The sequence below is a fragment of the Populus euphratica genome, unplaced genomic scaffold (genome assembly GCF_000495115.2).
Source record: "Populus euphratica unplaced genomic scaffold, PopEup_1.0 scaffold85.1, whole genome shotgun sequence".
Lineage (NCBI taxonomy): Eukaryota > Viridiplantae > Streptophyta > Magnoliopsida > Malpighiales > Salicaceae > Populus > Populus euphratica.
The window spans coordinates 363,798-379,735 of record NW_011499898.1 but is presented as its reverse complement, the minus strand read 5'-3'; the positions used below and the strand labels follow the sequence as shown (position 1 = coordinate 379,735).

Genomic DNA, 15,938 nt, shown 5'->3' with positions numbered 1-15,938 from the left:
ATGATTTCTCTATATAAAATTATTTTACGGGTCAATTTAGTGTGTATGCATATTATTTCATGTAATAAAAATCTTATAATTATAATAAATTTATAATTTTTCATGCAAATTTTTTTTCATGGATTTTATTTTTACTCTAGACTCATTTATCAAATATTAAATTCATTAATCGAATATAAATTAATATTAAAGATAATTTTTTTTACTAATAATAAATATATTTTAAATAAATAAAATCAATATTACTTATACTCAAATGATTGATTATATTCACCAACACTTCATTCTTTATTCTAGTATTGAGTTGTGCAAGTTCTAAGCTTAGATTAAAAGAATTATATCTTGGATTTTATTTAATAATTTAACTTAAAATGGGTTCTTTTTTATTTCATGATTATAGTAATACATAGGTAATTTACATATGTTCGTGTTTTTATTGATAACCAAGACAACTTCTGAGTATGGAAGTTACAACATTTTCAAAGAACATGTAATGCAACAAACTTTGAACATAACAAATCTCAACGTAGGATTGTTTTTCAAAACCAAATACAAGCGCCTAGAGGCAATTGCAGATGGCAATAGCGATCAAGAACAAGACAGACAACCCATGTAACACACTCGACACTTAAGGGACATAATGGATATAGTAAATAAAAATATTGTATAACTTCACTCATTCATTAAGTTATAAATTATAAATTTTAAAATCAATAGTCTTAATAATTATTATTCTCAAGCTCTTAAAGGATTAGTTGATCTATATAAACTGATCCGACAGCCACAGTTATAATTAATAATAATAATAAAAAAAAATATTAAAGTTCTTAGTCTAGTAATGGAAGAGACTTGTTTTTTTCTATTGCTTCTGGATTTAAGTCTTTATGTGCATATCTGTTATCCTCGTGATGCTTTACATGTCTACTGGGTTTACAAGGTATTCAATGGATCGTGGGATTAGTCATGATGTGTGTAAGTTAGCCCAGACATCTACATTAAAAAAAAAGGAAAAATGTTGTGGTTGTACGGAAGAGTGCAATTCTCTCCAACATTTTAGATGCAGTAGGGAGCCTTTTGCGGATAAAGTGTGAAATGAAGAGAGTAGCGAAACCAACTAGAGTAGCCAAGGATATCAAATTGATGGAATGATGAAATTCAGATTCGGCAACAACTTTGTACTGAATTGTACTATGAAGTGCTCTCATGAAGCACAAATTGAAGAGTACCTTCAGTGATTCCATTTCCAAGTCCTGCTCCAGGCGGATCATATTGTTTAGTTGTGGCTGATCAATGGTGCGATAGGGTACTTGCAGCATTTCTGGTGGTGATTGTGGAGAAGGTGGAGGTTGTCTTTATGGTGATTCCGATTCAGGGGCGGTATCAGAAGAAGAAGGTTGTGGTTGTGTTCGCAGCGATTGCGGTTCCATGCCACTATTTGGAGAACGAGATGATTTTGATGGCAGCTGAGATGTTGTTGGGTGCCGGAGTTGCGACATTGTTGCTGTAGTCCAAAGGGAAAAACATATTGACGATGGATGGTGCTGAAATTGCCATAGAAGTCCTTTGTTACAATAATAAGAATTAAATTTTAAAAATTAAAAAAATTATAGAAGATAAAATTGAAAATATATGTAAAAATCAAGTAAATTTAGATAAAGAACCTAAATATAGTAAAATCTTTAAAAGCTTGCAACCTATAACACCCTTAATAAATCGGTATCAAGATGTTTATCATAAATCAATTTAAAAATATAATTTTTTTTTAAATAAAAACAAAACAAAAATATAACAAAAAAGTCTTGAGTAAACCCAACAATTAACCTGAGTTAATAAATTAAACATATGATCTAAAACATGAAATTAGGATGACCCTATTAAGTGAAAAAAAATACTAGAAAAAATATTCAAAGAAAAATACTTTAAAAAATATAAAAATCACATCGGGTTAATCTATTGGATCTATGACCCAGGTTATAAGATCTAGGTGACTCTATTAAAGACAAACCCAAAAAAATAAAGAAGCAAGAATCTTAATCAAAAAAATATTTAGCAATGAAATTGAAAAAAAAAACAATGTGAAAAAAAAGTAATTAAAAGAATTAGAACTAAATTCAACATAAAAATTAAATGAAACTAAATGTTTAGGGATAGAATTGTAAAAACAAATCCATTAAAAAATGATTAAAAAATAATAATTAAAAAAATTATAACTAAATTTGACATAAAAATTAAATAAAAATAAATATCAAGTGGTGAAATTGAATAAAAAATCAATCAAGAAAATAATTCAAAAATCCAGTGGTGGAATTGAATAAAAAATCAATCAAGAAACAAGACAAATAGCAATTAAAAAAACAAGGATTAAATTTAAAAAAAATTAAAAATCAAATGACCAATAATGAAATCAAAAATAAAATCTAAATAGACATAATCATTGTAAATAAAGCAATTGCAAATAAGAGAAGAGGGAATGAATAAAAAACAAAATTGAAGGCAATTCAAGAAAGAAAGAAAATAAAAAAAAATAAAAAAGAAAATCAATTTTGGATCAAACTACACCAAACCACCATACACACTACCCAGAAAAAAAAATGTCAAGATAAATCAAATAAAGCAGCGCTAGAAAAAAAAAAGAATGTCAAGATAAATCAAATAAAGCAGCGAAATCACAGTTACAACTATTGAAAAGAATCACACGCGCCATAAAAAATGGTGAAGCTCCTGATGCATGGTTAACAACTTTTTTGTCTTTTTTATTAGTAAAAAACCAAAAATACCATATAGTAGTTCTAGTAGCTCTAATATCGATTCAAGATCGCTAAAACAATCAGTTATGCGTGTTTGATATTGTGATGTAATATGTTTTGTAAAAGTGTTTTCAATTAAAAATATATTAAAATAATTATTTTTTTAGATTTTTAAATTTTTTGACACCACCACTTCAAAATCATTAAAAAAAATATAAAAAATTATTAATTTAATATTTTTCAAACAAACACACTTTTAAAAAATATCAAAAAAACAAAAACTACTGCTTAAATAGGTAAAAAAGTTAGTGGCTAGCACAATTACGATACAAAATTAAATTAACGCCACATATACTAATTACATATGTTTTTTTTATCTTTTTAAATGTATTTTTATTTAAAAATATATCAAAATATTTTTTTTTAAATTTATTTCTATATCATGATATCAAAATTATCAAAAAAACACTAAAAACTCAACAATTTAATATCTTTTCAAGACAAATACCCTTTTATAAAACATCAAAAAAACAAAAACTACTCCACCCTAAATGGGTTAAAAAGTTAGTGACTAGCACCATTGTGATACAAAATTAAATTAACACAGCAAATCCTAATTACACATGTTTTTGGGTCTTTTTAAGCTCTTAAAATTAAATGAAAGACGTTCCAAAAACACACCATAGACTTGAAAATTACAATTTGTTCATCTTCCATTAAAAACCCCACTAAATATGCTGCTCCCTCCCACCGAAGCCTCCCACTCTACTGAGGACACTACGATCATGGATAATTTTTGAACTACTTCTCGCATCTGTGGTCTATTAATTGCTTCCTCGCTCAAACACCAGTCAGCAATTTCTGCCATCTGCAGCCAAATAGAAGGAAAAATCATGGTTATATATATTATTATCAACTTTTTTATTAATTTATCATATATTAAGGTATATACATGGAAAATGATTTATTAACATCATGATGTTATGCTGTTGAATTTGGTAGGAAACATTCATATTCAATTTCATTAAAAAAAAAAATACATAATAGGACCATGCTGTTATTTGTTGAAACTATACTATGAGTTATCAGTTTTGTACTGTTAATTGACAACTGCATTTTTTAGTCCTGATGTGTGCATATACATCATGAGATTCAGTGTAAAACATTCGCACCTAAATTTACAAAAATACATTAGGTCAACCAGGTTAATCTACATTAGGTTTTATCTCGAACTATTTTGGATATTAACTTAATCAAACTCCTCTAGTGATTTAATATATTAACCTATATTAGTTAAATTTAGGTGTGATTTGTCAATTTAAAAAAAAAATAAAAAAACTAAAACAATACTGGCTTGGATAAAATAATTAACTTGAAGTGACTCGTTTGCTAGGTGTATCTCGGATTGGGTCTGCAGTCTAAATACTGGTTTGGATAAGATAATTAACTTGGATTGACTCGATTGCTATGTGTATCTCGGATTGGGTCTGCAGTCTAAGCCATTCAGTGATTTTTCACTGTCGTTATCTACTAATGCGTTCTATGTATAAGCTTAACGTAGAAATCCACAAGACAGATGCAGTAATAAGTTCCAGCTATATTTAAATATATGACCTTGTAGACATCCTCCATGGGGTAGCTGTTGCGAAGATTTTTGTCTATGACATCTGCTAAAGCAGTCTCTGGATCTTTATCTTCAAAAATTTTGTAGACCTGACAGCATGTATCAGGTTAGTATTGACCATAGTTGCTTATATATGATATATGCAAGTGTTATATGAAGAATAATTGAGTAATTATGTGTAAAGCTTACAACTGTGATGAGTGATTTCATCTTGGTACTCTCTCGATTGTCACGCAAAAGGGCACGTTGTCCTGTTATCAGCTCAGCTAAAACTACTCCAAATGCAAATACATCAGTTTTGGAAGTCACCTGCAGCTCCTTCACAGATCTTTCCAAGCAGCACGTAAAATCAGAAAGACAGATCAATTTTCTCCTTTCTCAAACTATGATGACACCACACACACAATTCAATCAGGATATAACAGACTTACTCTGGTGGAAGATAGCCTGGTGTTCCTACCAGTCGTGTTGCTATTAAATCTTCATCACTCGTTCGTTCAACAAGCTTTGCCAATCCAAAATCCGCAACCTATAGAGCCTGATGATGATTAGCTATTTGTGTTTTCCATTTTAGAAGGTCTTGTCTGATAAAACGATGGAAGCTCGCTCTAACATAGAGGAAAACTCATTTCATTTGGTCAAAGACAGTTGTGTATCATTAGAGAATGAAGTATATTGATGATGACAGCATAAAAAACTGCTAGTAAAACATGTTTCAAGTACCTTTGCTCGTAGTCCCTCATCGAGTAGAATGTTACTTGTCTTTATATCTCTGTGCACATAGCGTGCTTTGGTGTGGTCATGGATGTATTCAATTCCCTTTGCAGCATCAAGTGCAATCTGTGCTCTTGCTGTCCAAGAGAGTGGCTGGTGACCTGATTCAAGACCCCATTTTTCAGCTGCTAGCTAGCTTTTTTGTCTGTTAAATGCCTAGATGTAAAGCTTTTGCAAACCAAATGCTCAACAAATTTGTAAAATATTGTCTGTTATGAACTACATACAGAGAGGTATCATAGGCTTACCCTATAATACATTTAGCAGCAGAAAAGTCATCTTACTAAACTAGGAGGCATATGTTGTACCGCTAATTTGATTACCTTTTAGCAATGGATCGTGAAGGTGATCACTAAGTGACCCATTTCGAACGTACTCATAAATCAAGTAGAAGTGATCATCTCCACCGGCATAACCCAGAAGTTCCACCTGTTACATGATTTATACTTGGTAAATAGAGGCAAATGTTTCTTTGCGAAATTGCATTGAGATTGACGAGGATGGTTAATGGTCACTCACCACATTTATGTGATGGATCTTACATAAGACCTTGAGCTCTGCAAAAAACTCATGGGATTTGTTTGATCTCATCTTCTTTACCGCAACCTCCTGAATATTGCAAGGAAAAATCGTATTTTCACACTTTTGTTTTTTTTTTTTTTTACCTTGGAGACCTCTTACGAGCATGGGTTCGGGAGAAATCAAGAAAGAAGGCTATACCTGTCCTCGCAATAATCCATGGTACACACATCCATATCCACCCTCTCCGATTTTCTTCGTTTTGTCAAAGCTTTTTGTAGCCTCTTCAATCTCTTCTAGACTAAATACGACTGGTTTTTCTGATTCAAAAGCTGTCCCATCTGCAGAATGCAAATTCATTGCTTACTGCAGGCTCTTTCGTCTCAGCTGAATTTAATGCTACCCTAGTTATTTCCAAGCACAATAAAACTAACCTTCGTTACTTTCCTTGTACAGATCCTGCAAGGAAAATGCTCTGTTCGTGCTCATGCTTTTGGATACAGGTTTCGAGTCGTCCTCACTGTTCTGTCGGCATCCTTTTCTCCTAAGGAGGAGGATTACCAATGTGATGATTGAAAGTGCTGTCAGAGCAGATAGTATGCCGACGATTATTATCCATTTGTGTCCCCTTCCTGATCCTGAATGGAAACACAAGACAAAGATATATTTAAGAATAATTACACAAGATTTTACTCAATTTCAATCAAGTTCTGCATTTCATGCAAACATACATACATGTATGCACTTAATTTTCTTTTCCCCGAAAAGACAAATATTGCTGTGAAACTTAGCGCATGATTACTCTCTCAAGATAGAAGAAACGGGGACGTTGGAAACATAAATGATATATCTCCATTTATCTTCTATATCGATTAAATATTGAAAATTTGGGAAAGAACTCGTATTCACCTTTTCCAGAGGCCGGTTTACTGTCCATGGGAACAAACAGCACCCAGTCCACAATTATGGAACTTGGGTTCTTAATCAGATTTATGTTCATGCTCTGTATGCCACCTACTGTAGATGATAGCCTGGTTGAAATTTCTGATAATGTGTCATGCTGCTGAACAGTATATGTTACCACAATTTGGGATTTGCTTTTTGTACACCCACACAACAGATGCATGGAGAAATTATATCCTGTATTAAACAAATGCGCTTCATCTTCAACCCACCAAGCTTGCCCATTAAAAATCTGAGCTGAAACGTTAGAAAAAATTTCTCCTTGACTTGCGTTGTGGATTGCATCATAGAAGTATCCAGCAGTGCCATTGATATTTTTGCACGAGCAAGGTACCGTTACAAGATAGTCTTGTCGGCTTGCATAGGAAATAGAAATGATCTGGGCTGGGCTGACACCATAAATGGAAGCAAGCTGTTCTTTCTGTAAGCTGTCGTAGTTGGTATGGTACAGTGAGGCATTACAAATTTTGATGTCTTCAGAATCAGAGCAAGTAAATGGGTACATATTTGGTGAATTGGTGGAGTCATCAGAGGCAAAAACTATAGCTACTAGGGTTGTCATTAAAGTGATCAGGAGACCAAGAAGGAAATTGTGGAAAGTCATGGTTGTAGAGCATAGGAATTTTTTTCCCCTGAGAGAGGAAGAAAATGAGATGAAGTGATGGAGCTAGAAACTATAGTTTCTTCTCTCCTCATCAGAACACAACAGTTAATTGTTACGGATTGACATTTTTCATGTGACCCACCCCCTTTGTTTTTAGGCTCTTGCAAGGAGAGTTGTAGTTCTCCATGTTGAATATGATATGGTTTTTGTAATTTCCAAAGTATTTCCCCCATCCATTATAAGATGATATAATTAATTATGTCGATGCTTACAATTTAGTGACTGAGACAATTTTGTCTGTTGATTTACCAATAAACACACTTCCTCAGAGGGTTGAAGTGTGGTTGTTTAACTTAATTTGGGAAAGTTGAATTTAACAAAATATTAACCGGATAAAACTTAATTGATTCAATCATGTTTTTTGATTGTTTTTAATGATATGATTTACTTAACCAACTCCGATAGCATAAATAACAAGCAATTTGAAAAACTTAAAGGAAGAACAAAATGGTATTATTTTAACAAAAATAATTGACTCGGGTTGATCAATGATTCAGTAAGTCATGGATTAACTTGGTGACTCAACAACCCAAACCTTTTTTTCAGATTAATCGATCCCTTGCCGTATCCGACAACCATGCAGAGAAGAATCCATGCCTTGCTGTTTCAATTAACGGCAGTAATAGAGAATATTTCACCACCTACAATGAATGACGCATGCATAGAAGGAAACTACCAGCTACACACTTTGCTTGGTTGTGTAGTACAATAATATGTCTGCTGGGCTCTTCGCAAGCATAATTTTGGCTGATGTACTGGTACTAACAACAGCTGTATGAAAAGGAGTAAGGATAATCATATATATATCAGGGCATAGAATAAGCCATGCCCCTTTCGCATTAGCTGTGGAAATGGGACTGGAAGGATGTTGATTTTCCCGTCTGCGCAGAGCTTTTTGCGACTGTCGCTTTGGCTCGGAACAGATTTTGTAATCTTGTGCAAGGAAGTGTTCCTTGTGGTTTTGTTCCTATTGTAAATTTTAAGGGATTGTTTATCCTTTTTATCTTTGCATTAGCTATTTTCTTTTCCAAGGATACAAGCATTGAGAATTGCAGGCATAACGGTTAACACAATGCGCTCATAAATTTACTTGACCTTATGAGAATAATCAAGATTTGGATGTGTTGCTTCTGCTTCCCTTTGTTTAAGATTTAAAAAGCTCTTGCTAGCGACTTGGATGTGTTGCTTCTGCTTCCCTTTGTTTCTTTCATCCCTTAGTCAACCTGACAGCAACAGCCCCGTTTCTTCTTTTCCTGGGAAGTAGGAAAGAAAACAGTATAAGAGCTGAAGAAGAACGCAGTAGTTTAGTTCTTGCAGTCATTTGCAGAGGCCCTTGAACGCAAGGGCTCGAAAAGATTGTTGGTGTCGAAATTTGCATTCCAATACCAGTCATTGTCTCTTCGTTTAACGGACATGCGACTAATGATTGTTGGTGTCGAAATTTGCTTTCCAATGCCATGACATTGTCGATTCTTGACATGTCTCTTCGTTTAACGGACATGCGACTAGTTTTTTTCTTCGGCTACAAAGGAGAGGCCGCCGAAGATTACCTGAATAAGGATACAGCAAATACAAAAATCATTCTCATACAGAGAAACTAGAAATCAGACGAGCAGTTACTTCTGGTTGGAGGCCGTCAGCTATCACGGTTGATCTGTACTTTTTTACAATATATTGCAACTTTCTTTGAGCTTTCTCTGAAGAGCTCTTTTAAGAGCTTCTAAAAAGCTTTCTTATAAGCTCCAACATGCCATTTTCATGCTGCCTTATGCTTCCAAAGAGCTCTTTCTTATAATAATTTCTTTTTTAAAAAAAAAATCTTTCATCAATAAATGGTTTTTAAGAATAAATCTTAGCCCAAACAAAAAACAAATAGTATATAAAACTTCAGAATTATTCAAGTTATTTTAATTCAATGGTCGTAGTTATTATATGGGTAAAGTTAACCCAGATTAATTGGTTTTATTAAAACAATATTATTTTATTTTCTTAATATTAACATGATCAACTTTAAATTAGATTAGGTGAGGTCACCTAAGCTGATCAAAATTCATTAAATTAGATTTTATCCAATTCGTTATAAATTAGGCTCCACATCTTAAATCTCTCAAATTAACTTACCACTCGTGACAGAGTTTAGTAGCTGTGCTAGGATCACTCAGGCATTGAGCTGAAAGTGACTCCTACTGACTCCAGCAAAGTAAAACCAAGAGAGATGACCACGAGAAGAGTCTCTACCAAGAACTCAGTGTTTAAAGCTAGACGACGCTTGTTGAATACTGATAGCTTTATTTCTTTGGGTTATATAAACAAAACAAAAGTCCAGAACAAGTCCAAATTTCAGTGGCTCTCGTGCTGCCAATATTGAGTGCATGTGCTGACTGCTGCCACATAATAACAAATATATGTATATCCTCACAACCAATTTGTTTTGCTGACACAAAAAAAAAAAAAAAAGAAACTATGCTCTTGTGCAGTTTAGTTCCTGTTTTCATTCGTCCAAGCAGCAGATAATACACATGAATCTTCCTTTTCAAAACAGTGTTATAGTTGTTGTGTATAGTCTTGTAATATATAAGAAGGGTGGGACCACCATATTAATTAATAAAAATTATCATTTTAAATTAAATTTAGCTGTCACTATATATATGGCAGTAGTGTTTTTGAACAAAAAAAAAAAGAAAAAAAAATTTACTCTTGTGCATGCATCAGAGTTTAGTTCTTGTCTTTGCCCATCTAAGCAGAAAATACAAGTGAATCTCTCTTTCCAAAAATGTAGTCTCGCATCATGTGATGTTGGTACCATCATATTAACTAGTAAAAGTTATCACTTTAAATTAAATGTAGATGCCACTCTAGATAGCAGTAGTGTTTTTGAACAAAAGAGAAAAGAAAAGGGGAGAAAGGAAGAAGAGACAGCAAAGCAGTTTGTCTTTTTTCTGTGATTTCTAACTCGTTCACCGTTGGATCGGGCTGATATTTGGACAACAACTTTTAGACACATTACTCTTCATTATGAACGGTTGGATCAAAAATTAGTAGTGTGGAAGCTAGTAGTGTTAATAGAAAACGGGGTTGTTAGTATTGTGAGTTTTTCTTAAATACTTCATTTTTAGTCATCTTGTATTCCAAGAATAAGTTGTTCTTGATGATATATATGTTGTAACCCTTAGTTGAATTTAAGGAAGAATAATTGTGAACTTATTATTAGTTGATAGTGAAATTTTTAGGTGGACTACGATCTAGTGGTTTTTCCAGCATCAGGTTTTCCATGTAAAGAATCTTGATGTTGATTTGTGTGATTGTTGCTTTATATTTGTTGATTGTTTAATCCTGATTTTGATTGCACAAAGAAAAAAAAGAATTGAAACTTGTGAATTGTAAATTGTGAATTGATCTAGATATATTGATATCCAGTTTTTCGTTTCTAGGTGATTGTTGCTTTATATTTGTTGATTGTTTAATCCTGATTTTGATTGCACAAAGAAAAAAAAGAATTGAAACTTGTGAATTGATCTAGGTATATTGATATCCAGTTTTTCGTTTCTAGTTTTCCCTACAATAGCCAGGTAGCTTCACCAACCATTTGATGTTTCTATTTTTTTTATATCTTTTTAAGGGATTTCTTCTGAATGTAATTTGATATATTCTTTCTTGCTCTATCTTGGGTTTGAGGGTTTTCTTTTCTTTTCTTTTTCCCTTTTTAAAGTTGTGCTAGTATGTTCTTTGTCTACTTCTAAAATATTTAATGGTTTTTGTTGAATTCTTTAGCTCATTTGTTATATAATTATTCGATGGTTGCTGTGAATTCTTGTAGCTGTAAATGTTGTTATTAGATTTAAAATTCTAACAAGTGGTTAATTTTTCTTAAGATCACAAAGCAAGGTGACCAATTTTATTGCTTCATCCAATATTTAGTTTTCATTCTAATGTTTTCTAAAGAAAATTGATGGTTAGGAGCTGAGTTTGCTGTGTTGCTTGATTTTTCAGATCGAGTGAGAAGATAGATTAATTGTCATGGCACCTAAATCATTAGACTATGAATCGTTGAATGAAAATGTCAAGAAGGTTCAGTATACTATTAGAGGTGAGCTATATCTTTGAGCTTCTAAGCTCCAAAAGGTAGCGAAGAGGGTGTGTTTATATATATGTGTGTCTATATTATATATAGTCTGCTCAAGTTTTCTTTAAAAATGTTGTTGTTCATAATTTTTTTTATGATGTTAAGGTGTCATTTGGTATTATGGCTACAGGTGAGGTTTACCTGCAGCCACAACTATTATTGTTTGGTAATACAGCAAAAGCATTTTTTTATTGGCGAGACCCACTACCAACTGTGGCACAGCCACAGGTTTACAAGAAACATCTCCTTGCTACTTCTTGTGCTGAGTAAACTTATGAACAGTGGAGTATGGCTCCACTGTTCATGGGCTTTCTTCCATGAACAGTGGAGCATACTCCTCTGTTCTTGTCGGACTGGTCCGGTTCAAAGCTATACATTGAACTAGGTACGATCCAACAAAATAAAAAAGTATTTTTAATTGTGTTTTATTTGAAAAATTAATGTTAAATATTATTCAATGACATTATATAAATTAAACAGAGATCACTAGATGATGTAGCATTTGCAGAATTTGATCGCAATGCCAATTTTGTTCCTGATTATATTTTACCAGACGTTGTTGCACTCTTAAGAAATTTATAAAAGCTATAGTCCTTGTCGGATGTATTTCGTACTTGATGGAATTTAGATAGTTTAATGAAACAATAAAAAATATTTTATATAAAGTATTATTTATTTCATGATGTAATAGAAAGAGTTAAATCTATAATATTTAAATTAAAAACTATTAATATTAATATATATTTTTTAAAATTATTTTATAACCTCAATTTCAAAAGCATTTTTAGAAACTATTTGTTTGTGTGGTTGCTTTTGCATTTGAAGAAACCTAAGCAAAATAAATATTTGGTTATATCAAAAAGACAATTTATTTTTAGCGGGTACCATTATAATTCACAATTGAAACACAATTTTGCTGAAGTAGCTTCAAGTTGCTTTTCCTCAAACAGTGTTTTAGTGAACAGTACAATTCACTCGCACTGTTCACTTATGAATAGTGCAATTTACTTACACGGTTCGCGTGAATTTTTTTTTGTGTATTAATTTTTTTAATAGTTTAAAGTGAATTAAATTCACTCACACTAGGATGTGAATAATTTTTTTTTGAAAAATTAATGTAGAGTAAATTAAATTTATTCGCATTGTAATATCAATTTTATACCTTAGAATATTTTATCTAATTTTATTACACGCTAATTATTATATATTTAAAAAACTAAAAAAATTACAGTTCTTATTAAAAATATTTTTATATAATAAAATTATAAATAATTTAATGAAATAATAAAAAATATTTTGTATAAAATATTATTTATTTTATAATATAATAATTATAATTAATTCTATAATATTTAAATTTAAAACACATGGGCGGCATATATATATATATATATATATATATATATATATAGGTTTTCTTTGTCTTGGTACGATTATAGTATCATTCACAAGATAATGCTCGTTAATACAAAAACTGCATATTTGTCAGATTTTGGTTCCAGTGCCACAATACCCACTTTACTCTGCCGCAATTTGTCTATTTGGGGGTTCCCTTGTTCCATGTTTTCTAGAAGAGATAGCAAACTGGGGTCTTGATGTAAATGACCTGAGACAGTCAGTTGCACAAGCTTGCTCTAAAGGAATAACTGTTAGCATGCTTTGACTCTTCCTATTATATATGAAATTGCTTGCTATCTATTTGGAAGTTGGAACCTAAGAAGTTAACTGAAAACTGTAAAAACAGAATGGATCAGGGTACTGGTTTAACTGTCCGGGTTTAGCCAGTTATTTGAACAATCACCCTCTGAGATTATATATATACCTGTGAAGATTGTTTTATTGTCCTCTTCCATTTGAAAACTAAACGTGCTTTAATTACCTGCTGATCCAACTTATCTTGGAGCACTCATCACTGCAAAATAAATCTAACATGATTGATATTTGATCAGGTAAGAGCAATGGTGATTATTAACCCAGGCAACCCCACTGGTCAGTGTCTTAGTGCAGCTAATTTAAGGGAAACTTTGCACTTCTGTTACCAAGAAAACTTGGTTCTTCTTGGAGATGAAGTTTATCAGCAGAACACTTATCAGGATGAGCGTCCTTTTATCAGTGCTAGAAAGGTACCTATTGGTTTGCCTCGAAATTCAAGTGTTTGTTACCTGGAGTTACAACTTGTATTAGTCATATTTTTGTTGCGACTTTGGAAGGTTTTGATGGGCATGGGGCCACCCGTAAGCAAGGAAGTTCAGCTCATTTCTTTCCACACCGTGTCCAAAGGATATTGGGGTGAATGTGGGCAGCGGGGTGGATACTTTGAGATGACCAACATCCCTCCAGAGGTTTTCTTTTTATCAAATTGATTTCTCCTTTTCATAATAATTGTATTTGTGACCTGCAATATTGAAATTAAACATAAGAAGGATCTTTAAATTCCGGCAATATTTGAACTACAAACATCCAAAAGTCTTTTTTTATTATTATTATGATTTATGCTGGAGACTGTTGTTGAGATTTATAAGGTTGCATCACTATCAATCAGTCCAAATGTCCCTGCTCAGATATTCGTATGTAGACTTGCACACTCTGTAGTGGTATTTTTATCAATTTAACTGGGAAATCCAGTTCTTGTTTCTCGTTATTATTCCAATTAAAAAGTCTACCTCTTTACAGATGGGGCTGATGGTCAACCCGCCTAAACCTGGAGACGTTTCATACGAGCAGTTCATTAGGGAAAGGTATGCCTGCTATGATTTAGTTCCTTAGGAGTCAATTCAGTATTCATGATAATCTTGTGAAATGGAACCAAGGACATTCCGCTTTGATCTAGTACCATGCTAAACTGTCAATCTGATTACCAAACTAGTTAATGGATGTTGATGTCCACTGTCAAAGTTGAAAAATTGTCTGCTTTGAGCAGGTAATAACAGTGTTTTATGATCAAAACAAACCAGCAAAGGGATCCTGGAATCTTTAAGGAGAAGAGCTAGGATGATGACTGATGGATTCAACAGCTGCAAAAATGTGATATGCAATTTCACAGAAGGTAAATTGTTGTTTCTTAGCTATTTTTAACATCTTTCATTTCGTGATCGCTTTCCCAATCTATATGTGATCATTGTATGACATCGTAGAATGTGGTTTTAGGTGCCATGTATTCATTTCCTCAAATCGCCACCTAAAGCAATAGACGCTGCCAAAAGGGCTGGAAAAGTTCCTGATGTTTTCTACTGTCTCAAGCTTTTGGAGGCCACTGGCATTTCCACAGTCCCCCAGATTGCTTGAAACACACAAGCATGCATGAAAACAGACAAAGAAAACAAAACAAAAGAGAATTCTGCCGATTCTAGTCTTGGTTATGTTCCTCTTCCCCCAGATTGATTTCCTAACACATACTGAATCTTTTTAATTTCACGTTCAATATGAATCATGTATTTATGAAGATGACATGTAAGCATCTGACAGGGGTATGGGGAATTCTTTTTCCTCTTCTCAGCTTCTCACTTTTTGTTTCTGAAGGGGTTTTTCATTTCCACCCATAGGCCTTCCTTTTGCGGGTGTGCAAAACCAAGTGTCTAGATGGGTCTGTTTCTGAACTGTCATCAAATGCTAGGGTCTGATTGTTATTCGTTCTTGTAGGGTATTCCATTTAAGGACAACCATTTTACCGGCAGAGGAAGACATGCCGGAAATCATGGACAGTTTCAAGAAGTTCAACGATGAGTTCATGGAGCGATATGAAGGCCACGGTGGTTATTCAAGGTTGTAAGAAATTCTTCAAATTCTGCAAATTGTATCGTATTATTGGGCAGTTCAAGCCGTTTGGTAAATGCTTCCTTGAATTGCCTGAATTTGGCCATGTAAGCTAAAGTCGGTTGACGATTATTTCTGCTGCTAATGATGACTCAGACATTAATCGTCTGTATGGATACCTGCTCAATCCAACGTCTAATGTTGTCATTCTTAAAGGTTTCACTCAGTTTCTCTGATCTGATGAGCTAGCGACTAAATGGATGCCTACCTCTGCCTCTTCGCATCAGTATCTTTGTCCCAGGCTGAAAGAAAAGTTGCCGATGGACCTAAGCAACCTTAGTTGCCCTGGAATTTAAGCCTTTCGTGATTCTTGTCCCTTTTCTGATTAACATAAATTCAGTCCTCGCTTTTTCTGTGCTCCTCGTAAATAAGGCCTACGACCTCCTCTAAGGGCTTGCCTTAGCCTGTCAATATGAGCTGCCTTCTTTAAATTCGATGAAACCTACTATCTAGCTCTGCCGCCCATTTAAACCGCACTCCCTTCGTAAATAAGCAAATTTTTCATTTTTTCATATATATATATATATATTTTTTTTGAAAGGAAGCCAGCCAATTATGCCTCCCCCCACCCTCCCAAGTGGCAGCCAGCCTAGAAACGGTTTTGAAGATCGGAGGTGATGGTGTTTGAACACACTATAAGGAAGCCCTTCGACTTTTAAACAGGCATTTAGTTATGTTTTAGGATATGGTTTTAATTAAATTCATTAACAT

At 33.2% G+C, this 15,938-nt stretch overlaps 2 protein-coding genes across 2 annotated transcripts; one reads left to right on the top strand and one right to left on the bottom strand.

The window, feature by feature from the left end:
- Positions 1-3,275: 3,275 nt before the first annotated feature.
- On the bottom strand, positions 3,276-7,231 carry LOC105132440 (lysM domain receptor-like kinase 3). The gene is made up of 10 exons (XM_011035951.1): positions 6,544-7,231; positions 6,099-6,302; positions 5,866-6,005; positions 5,665-5,754; positions 5,469-5,574; positions 5,095-5,246; positions 4,803-4,900; positions 4,561-4,699; positions 4,362-4,460; positions 3,276-3,615 (listed from the first exon to the last, which is right to left on the bottom strand). The coding sequence occupies exons 1-10, from the start codon at positions 7,229-7,231 to the stop codon at positions 3,454-3,456; spliced, it is 1,878 nt and encodes a 625-aa protein (XP_011034253.1). The 3' UTR covers positions 3,276-3,453.
- A 4,077-nt stretch (positions 7,232-11,308) lies between these two features.
- On the top strand, positions 11,309-15,183 carry LOC105132439 (glutamate--glyoxylate aminotransferase 2). Its single transcript, XM_011035950.1, is given in 11 exon segments — positions 11,309-11,378; positions 11,697-11,770; positions 12,877-13,062; positions 13,364-13,537; positions 13,625-13,756; positions 13,916-13,981; positions 14,088-14,152; positions 14,369-14,460; positions 14,562-14,586; positions 14,588-14,693; positions 15,028-15,183. Coding segments are annotated over 11 exon segments (1,146 nt in total).
- The last annotated feature ends 755 nt before the right edge of the window (positions 15,184-15,938 follow it).

Coding starts and splice junctions, on each gene's coding strand:
- LOC105132440 (XM_011035951.1), bottom strand. CDS start 7,231: ATGACTTTCCACAATTTCCTTCTTGGTCTCCTGATCACTTTAATGACA. Junction 6,303..6,543: donor GTTCTTTCCCAAATTTTCAA/TATTTAATCGAT, acceptor GTTTCCATTCAG/GATCAGGAAGGGGACACAAA. Junction 5,575..5,664: donor AGATCCATCACATAAATGTG/GTGAGTGACCAT, acceptor ATCATGTAACAG/GTGGAACTTCTGGGTTATGC.